The sequence below is a fragment of the Urocampus carinirostris genome, chromosome 3 (assembly GCF_059441175.1).
Source record: "Urocampus carinirostris isolate Australia breed hairy pipefish chromosome 3, RoL_Ucar_1.0, whole genome shotgun sequence".
In the NCBI taxonomy this organism is placed as follows: Eukaryota; Metazoa; Chordata; class Actinopteri; order Syngnathiformes; family Syngnathidae; genus Urocampus; species Urocampus carinirostris.
The window spans coordinates 15,137,810-15,146,186 of record NC_142351.1 but is presented as its reverse complement, the minus strand read 5'-3'; the positions used below and the strand labels follow the sequence as shown (position 1 = coordinate 15,146,186).

At 39.0% G+C, this 8,377-nt stretch overlaps 1 protein-coding gene across 2 annotated transcripts; it reads right to left on the bottom strand.

The window, feature by feature from the left end:
* Positions 1–705: 705 nt before the first annotated feature.
* On the bottom strand, positions 706–6,127 carry lsm14b (LSM family member 14B). 2 transcript variants are annotated; one of them, XM_088329797.1, is made up of 8 exons: positions 5,912–6,127; positions 5,680–5,840; positions 3,772–3,901; positions 3,331–3,519; positions 3,178–3,261; positions 2,940–3,107; positions 1,340–1,472; positions 706–1,279 (listed from the first exon to the last, which is right to left on the bottom strand). In XM_088329797.1, exons 1-8 carry the CDS (start codon positions 6,030–6,032, stop codon positions 1,153–1,155), a joined length of 1,113 nt encoding a protein of 370 aa, XP_088185923.1. In that variant the 5' UTR covers positions 6,033–6,127; the 3' UTR covers positions 706–1,152. The 2 variants fall into 2 exon arrangements, with proteins under 2 accessions (XP_088185923.1, XP_088185924.1); XM_088329798.1 differs by having other exon boundaries at positions 2,940–3,101; positions 5,912–6,124.
* Positions 6,128–8,377: the final 2,250 nt, after the last annotated feature.

Sequence of the window (8,377 nt, the reverse complement as noted above, 5' to 3'; positions counted from 1 at the left end):
TGGCCCCAACCACGCTCTCTGCGTTTTCGGGCTCCTATAACTCAATCACCAGCAATCTGTCATTTTATTCGTTGTGTGTCTACCTTGAGCAAATTTTATTACATTCAACTTCTCTTCGACCAGTCTCCAGAACCTAGTTAGTTCATTTTAGTGAACATGGTTATCAAGCAAAATCTGCTTCTAAAAAGATGGGCTAGTACACTAATTTTGAAAAATTGTAAATTATTTTGAGGAACTCAAGCAATAAGCACAACTAGACAAGTCATTTAAATGGCAAGAAGAGAAACTGCTTTGTCTGCTTGTTAAGAATCTTCGACATTAATAGAATGATGTAACAAGGAGTTCAACACATAGAACACTATGTGTTACATACATAATACATAAACATACATAAATATGTATACACAAATACATAAAAACCAAACTTTTTATGTATTGTATAGTACATAAAAAGCAGCACTGTGATTAAAGCTGTATTTGAAGCATCAAAAATGTATAATGATTGACACCAGTTCACAAAATCTCAACCATTTGTGCATCCAAATACTTAAGAAACATACCCATTGCAGTACATATTTTAAACAAAAGGTTAACTACACCATAGATGATAATTTTGCTGTCATTTGAGTGTTTGTGAACAAAATGATTTTGCTGCAACTACGTCTTATTAAATCTTGTATTTCTCATGGATTGCAACTGGCAACAAACCTTTTCCATTCTTGTTTATTTATGAATCTTAAACATGGCCAAAACAAAGTAACTCAAACAAGCAAAGTACAAAAGTCAGGTCAGCCTTATAGTTCCATTTACAAATTGATTACATTACAAAATTCAAAGCAAATTTGCACTCAGATCAAAACCTACAAGGAAAAGAGGCATGAAACGATTAAACACCTCGGGCCTTTCAGAGGCGAAAAAAAAACATTCAATACAAGTGTTGTTTTTGTGATTTATAATGCCACAAGGCAGATCACACCGGAGGTGAAAATTATAAAATAAAGGAATCAAGTAACTTCATCAAATAACCGAGACGAGCACACAAAGTATTTTCTTGACTGCATCTCCCTTCCTTGGTTATGATGTGAATACGAAAAATAATCCGCCATGCATCACTATTGACCTTAACATTAAATGACTGCTAGTGCAAGATATTTATATACGACTCGTGCCCCGTCCTCTTTTTCCAGCCTGTCCGGCTCGAAAACCTTGGCCCCTGTGGAACCATCCAGGGACTCCAAATGTCTCCAGATTGCGTTTACGCTCCTCTGCCCAGGTGAGTCTGAAACAAAACATGGACGGCCAATTCAAGTCTACAGATTGCATGGAAACGGCTGACTACCTAAGTTTATTGTTGGATGAGATGTTGTCAAAGAAAGACTTTGCTTTATCGTAGTAGCATTTTGGTCTACAATGATGCTCCTGCGTGTTCTCCTGTTCTTCAGTTTCTCCCTCTCCAGCATCATCATTGCCTTCTGCAAGACAGAGTAACACGGCAAGATACTTTATTTTCTTTTGACTATAGGACAGGGGTGTCAAACTCATTTTAGTTCGGGGGCTACATAGTACGACAAAATTATAACGGGAGCCAGACTAGTAAATTATTAGAATTAAAAGTGTTGCTTAGCAAGAGGGCTGGGGGGTCTTTACGGAAACTCACATTTCAAATCTGATTCACGGATGTAAGATTTGATTATAAAAGGTTGGAGGGTTTTTACCCTTTAAAAATATGTTTTCATTCACAATCATTTATCTTGTGTAGTGTTGATGAATTGAATTTAGAATAGAATAGAATAAAATATACCTTTATTGTCATTGTTACAACATGGGATATATTGTGACAACGAAATTGGACGTGGCACTCCAGGCCCACATTTTACAGTGAGGATATAAGGAAAACAAAGAGATAAAGGAACAAAGATGTTTGTACTGTCCTTTGTTGTATAGGCTTTGTTTTCCTCTGGGGGGGTGGGGGTGGGGTTTGTATGAGGGGGTGAGGGACAGACAGATGGGCGGATCCAACTAGATGTTTGATCTTACTGTACACACGGTCCAGTGTTTTTTTCCCCAATTGCTCAGTCCACGTATTGAATGGATTTGGGAAATACAGTCCATTAACATCCCCGATTAAAGTCGCCGATGACGATAAAAGCTCCGTTGGGGTGTGCAAGCTGCTGTTTATTGATAGCAGCGGACAGGAGATTTAGCGCTATGCTAACGTTAGCATCCGGTGGAACGTAAACAGCAAGCGCAATGACCAGTTAGCTCTCTCGGTAGATGGAAGGGTCTACACGATACTGCTAGAAACTATCGAGTTAGCAGTGTGTGTGTGTCAATGATTCGGCTTTTTTTGTGTGCATTTAAAAAAAAAAAAAAACCTACAAATAAATTTATTTACACTAGTTTAACTGGAGGAAACTCCTGCAGACTGAAAAGTGACAAAAACAGCATACCAACACTTATTTAATTAATTGATGAATGATTAAAAAGTCTTCGGCTTTTTTATATTTTTCTGAAAATGTTCACCTTGAAATTGCAACTTTGCTGCTAGGATTTCATATCTACTATAAAAAGGAGCAAACGCTTCTTTAAACTGCTGCTGAGATATCCAAATGCATGGTTTCCCTATGTTTGGTATTGCCTTTAACAGTGTCTGACTTATTACAAGTAAAATAAGAACAGGATGGGTTTTCTCAATGCTCTCTGGTTGATTAACGCTAGTCAGCGGATAGGGCTGCAGCGGGTGCTTTGGGAGGAACACCTAGCTTCGGTGACATCCAGTGGACATATTTAAAACTGCAGGTCATTGAGGCAAAATTCTCTTGTGCTTTGCACAGCATTGTTAAATAAAATAATGTGGTGGGCTTTGAGTTTGACACATGTGCTATAGTAAAATCACTAGTACGGTAAGCTGATCGGCAATCAGTGCAAGATGAACCAACCTTCTACATTACCCCGATCGTGCATCTCTCGCTCCAGCGCCTCCTTATTAAATTGTGCATTGGAGTAGTCAAAATCAAAATCTTTGTCGAACTTGAGAGTAGCTGCGGGAACCTTAGTCACCATCAGCTGGCCCCGACTACGCTCTCTGCGTTTTCGGGCTCCTATAACTCAATCACCAGTAATTGGTCATTTTACTCGTTGTGTGACTCACTTGTCAGTCAATTGGCAAGTCCTCACCTTGGCGTCTGGTTGGAGGCCTGTTTCCATTCTCTTGCTGGGAGGACTCTTGGAGAGGATTGGCCACAGCTTGGCCTGACTTCCCTTATAACATTTAATGGCATAACAAAGAATGCCCATATAATGGTGCCACATTAAAGAATCAACACTTACTGCCGAATCCAGCTCCCTTTTTTCTGTTTTCTCCTCTGAACCGTGCGGATCTTCTGTTGTCCAAGTTCTGATGTTGCCCCTCTGGATCATTCAAGACTCTGGCCTTATAAAACTCTTCCACATGTACAGTTTGAACTGCCTTTTCCACCATGGGGCCTTTTCGAACATGTAGGCCGGTTAGCATGGGCCCTGTATTTAAATTAAGAATTAGAAGCTGGTTCATGGACGACCAACCTATCAATGGCAAGAGTGCCAGGAACATTTAGATTTCCCCCCCAAAATTTTTGTATATGCTGAGAAATTTTGTGTGGGGAGAAGGTTTCTTCCAGAAAATGCTGGAATAAAAAAAAATTGGAGGAAAAAAATGTTCATGGCTCAGAGAATCAAATGTTCCCTACACTTTCTTCAGGGCGAGTTTCATCCAGTACTTGTCAGACTCACCCAGTCCAAGAGCTGCAGCATACTGAGGATTAAAGAGTGAACCGGCGGCAAACTGGCTGTAGCCTGGCATCTGAAGTGCACCAAGTGGTCCGAGGGAAGGGAACACCCCAGAAGACCCCATGCTTGATGCCTGGCAAAAAAGTGATACAGTATATAAATCACACAAACCTCAAATGAAACTTTTCAGGGGGGATGCACATTTTTGATTAAATGTAATAATAAAGTTGTGAAGGGCAATCAGTTATTCCTCATTTGCATTTACCCGCACAAGTTATGCTTCATTGACTGTTTATAAACGGACCATTTCATCCAATGGATTTTGAAACATTAAAAAGATATATTTTTAAATGGACTGTATAAAACTGTACAAATCTTCCTTCTTCAGCACTAAATTTGATGCAATAGAGCCAATTCAGACGTGTTCTATTGCATAAAATGTAAATATTGGTAAGTCAGGTCAAGTCCTGTTTATTTGTATAGCCCTTAATCACAAGAAGTCTCAAAGAGCTGTACCGACCACAGACTATTACACCATACGCTGATCTCAAACCTACATCAGGGCAAGGAAAAACTCAAAAACCTCAGCATGAGGAAATAGTTGTACCTCTGCACCCACTAAAATTGCTCTAGAGCCACATGTGTCCTTTATGCCCCCCATTGGCTCACTGGCACTTTTTCAAAAAAGTTTGAAATGGGAAAATATATGGTTTCCGTTGGACAGAACCAGAAGGTAAACAAAGTTTATTTAACATCCACATTATGGCGGCAAAATATTTCATCAAGTATAGTCGACCATGTCCTTAATTCATTCAGTTCTGCATCATAACGGCAATATTTTTAAAGTTCTAATTTGGTAATACAGATGTTAAAAAACAAAAACAACCTCAAGTACAGTACTTATTTGCAAAAGGTGGGGTGCAGGATTTGAAGACTTTGTTACTCCCTACCGCCATCTCCTGGCTTAAGGTGATTTGAGCCCTAAGCAGCCTGTTCATGATGCACATGCATTTATTTTGCATTTCACACTTGGATAAACATCTATTTTTGGGGGGGTTTGGGTTCGCGTTTGGACTTTACTTGAATCAGAACTTTTCTTACTTTCAACATTTTTACACCCCACTGCCAAATACTAAAAAACACAAAAAATAAAAGAAAAACTTGCAGGGAGCAGGACATGTCTCTCCTGCACACCAAGAGAAAATATTCAACTTTCAACTTTTTAAAGCCTCTGTTGTCTGGTACGAGAAAAATCCAGAGATACACGACACAGCAGAATGCCAGACAAACTTAGCGCCGATCTAAGTGGGTATTCCACAGTTTAAAATAACAAATTTCTTGACTCTTAACTTCTTGTTAAGATTTTATATAAAAATTAACATTTGTATGATAGTTTATATATTTGTATTCAAAAAAATGTTTTTTTTTGTATTGGCTGAAAGTTTTTTATACCACTGGGAGGCACAAAATATTTCACACCGTCCCTTTAAGGACACCTCATACACATCCCACCTCTCAACTAATACCTGAGCCAATAAATTAACCCCCAAAAATAAATTAAAACGGTTCCTATTTTGCGAATTTTAAACATCTCGGGCGGTTTGAAACATATGATCCAGTACCCGGCAGTAGCTCAGGAGGTAGAGCGCTCGTCTTGGGATCAAGGGATCCCAGTTTGAATCCTGGCTCGTCCGTGTTACATGTCGAAGTGTCCTTGGGTGAGACACTGAACCCCTAATACCCCCAATAAGCAGGTTAGCGCCTTACATGGCTGCAAGGCCGCTATTGGGAAATGTGGAGCACATTGTAAAGCGCTTTGGGAAGTCATTGACTTGAAAAGCGCTATATAAATGCAGATCATTTCATTTCCTTTTACTCAAGCAATATATATATAAAAAAAAAATGACATACTTGTACTATTGCTGGATCTTGGGGAAGGCCATGGTGTTTTGGGGCTTCACACAATTTGATATCCTTGATGTCACAGCCCCTGAAAGTGATGTACTCATATATATCATCTTTTGCAGGTGTCGGTCTGTCAGTAGGACGTCCTTCCGTTCCGAAACATTTAACTGATAATAAAAGAGCAATCAATTAGACATCTTTTTACAGGCACTGCGTGGATTGCAGCAATTTTACTCACCTTTTGCCAGCACAACTGTAGAGTTCACTTTATCAATCGTGTACAAAATCCCCTCATAGCGATTTTGGGCTCTCGAAATGAGCTCGATTTTGCAGCCAATGTATGGCTTTGTGGTCGTCATGGCTGTTAGTCAGAAATCCCCATTGAGTTGCTGCTAAACGTGCGCCATGATTGAGATCGATAGAAATTTGAAAGGTCTGCTACGAGCGAACTATAAGCCACGCCCACTACTGGCTTGTCACACCTGGTGATGATGAGACTCTTAACGAGTGATGCGCTCCTCGGCTGGAATCCCTGAAGCCAGAAGACTTTTAAAACAAATAATATTTGCAAACATTTTGGCATTTCTAGCACCTTTTTGTTTCCCACCTTGCACATTTTATTTTACAGTTTTTTTTTATAAAATATTTTTCTTTATTGGTATTTTGTTTTTTGTACAGATTGAATATACTGTTTATGCAACACTGTGGTAAGATGTTTGTATGGTAATGTATATGCAAATGTCCAATAAAGCTAAAAATAAATATAAAGCGTGTGCCGAGCAGTGTTCCCTCTAAGCTGCGCGCGTGCGCAATTGCGCACTGCTCGCACATTCTCTGCGCACAAGAAAATCTATCCAGCGCAATGTTCCCTCTAAGACGAGTGTGTGCACAATTGTGCACTACCCGGAGCTTTTCCGTGCACAAGAAAATCTAGCCAGATCAAAAAAAATCAGGGCTCGAAATTGTTAATTACGAGGCGAATTAAGTCAAAGTTACAGTGCATGAAGGTAAAAATACAAGGGTTCCCCTGACGTTGTGTTCTAAATGCGGTACTTGGAAGTCAAGGTCGAAGTAGAACGGAGTTGAGTAAAGTCAGTAGAGTTTTTCGAGAACCGCCTTCTTCGGCTCGGCTCACTAAAAGGAACCGGCTCTTTTGGGTACTAAACAGCTCTTCAGGTTGTTTTTGCTTCTTTCATCCCTACATGACCAAATGTTATGAACATTTTTGCACAAAATGACTTAAAGGAAGGGGAAATAGAACAAAAAAGAAAAAACTACCAAAATGAAAAAGTAGTGAAAAGCAAACAAAAGGAAGAGAAAAAAGAAGGAAAAATTCAGAAAAAAGACAGAAGAAAAGACAGAAACAAACAAAGAAAAGTAAATAGAGAATAAAAAGAAAAAAGTAACAGCTAGGAAAAAAATAAACACAATGAGATTTTTTAAAGGAATTAAAAAAAATAGAAAAAAGGAAGAAAAAGTTTGTGTTGCATTCAAATAATTTCCAATTATACCAAGTCACTCTTTACCAGCTCAGTAGCCTAGATGGTAGTGTGCCCGCTTTGAGACTGGGAGGTCGCTGGTTCGCGCCTCGACCGAGACATACCTAATTGGTATAATGGCGGCGCACTCTGGCTGCGGCTGCATCGACTCGCTACAACGGGTCAGGTGTATCGACATTTCATTCTGTGTACATTGTTACAAAGAATGACAATACAAAGGATATTATTATTATTATTATTATTATTCTTGCCAAAATTGTACTTCCACTAAAAAATGTGATTAAATACAGTTGTGTATCGTGCAGCTGACTAAATAAGCCCCCCAAAATGTTAGTATTATGCGACAAAAGATACCAGGAAAAAGAATTGTTGTAAATGATGTTTGTTGGCCATACAACCTTTGCAATAATACATTAGTCAATTCATTCAAAAGTGAAACATTTTTTTGCAATGCTGGAAACTCAGCAAAATGTAACTTGATGTCAAGTTTTGGACATTGGTATGATAATGACTTAGTTGCCAAACTTGGGATTGCTGTTGCTTACTGTTGTTTCAAGCGTTGCTCACCGACTTTGTGTGAGCGCTGAGACCCGAGGAAAATTAGAGGGAACATTGGTGCCGAGTATTTTAGATGAGTGTTTCAAGAACTGTGAGTTGAGGTGTATTTTGATGACGTAAGCGGTGACGCTAGAATGCAGGCGAAGCGGGGGTACCACGTGACTAATTCAGGAAATGTTTTTTGCTAGATTTGTAGTTCAAAATAAAAGCAGAAACAAAGGCCCTCCGGGTTGAAAGTCCTCTTCATTATGGGCATTGCTGAAATATGCACTTCAAATTATTTTATAAATAGCTATCACATATATGCAACCCTGTTTAATTGTGAAGGATGTTTTTCTTTCAAAAGCAGGTGAAATCTTCTGCAGAAGAAGAAGCCGCCTGGATCCCAAACCTTTGGATTTTTTTTTAATACAAACAAATGAGCACTTTATTTTACCTCAATTTTCACTTGTCGTACATGCACAAAGGAACACACAATAATACATGATACACTGTTCAAAAAAATATTCAGAACGTTTCTACACAAGCATGTTTTTGTTCTTCTGTCCATAATGATAGCGGAGTCATTCATCTTGAAGCCTCGATGCGTATGTGGAGCATTTCCATTGAGGGCTTTATGGGGCTTCAATTTGCCATTACTACGTTTA

Coding starts and splice junctions, on each gene's coding strand:
- lsm14b (XM_088329797.1), bottom strand. CDS start 6,032: ATGACGACCACAAAGCCATACATTGGCTGCAAAATCGAGCTCATTTCG. Junction 3,520..3,771: donor TGCTGCAGCTCTTGGACTGG/GTGAGTCTGACA, acceptor ATTTAAATACAG/GGCCCATGCTAACCGGCCTA. Junction 1,280..1,339: donor TCATCCAACAATAAACTTAG/GTAGTCAGCCGT, acceptor GTTTTGTTTCAG/ACTCACCTGGGCAGAGGAGC.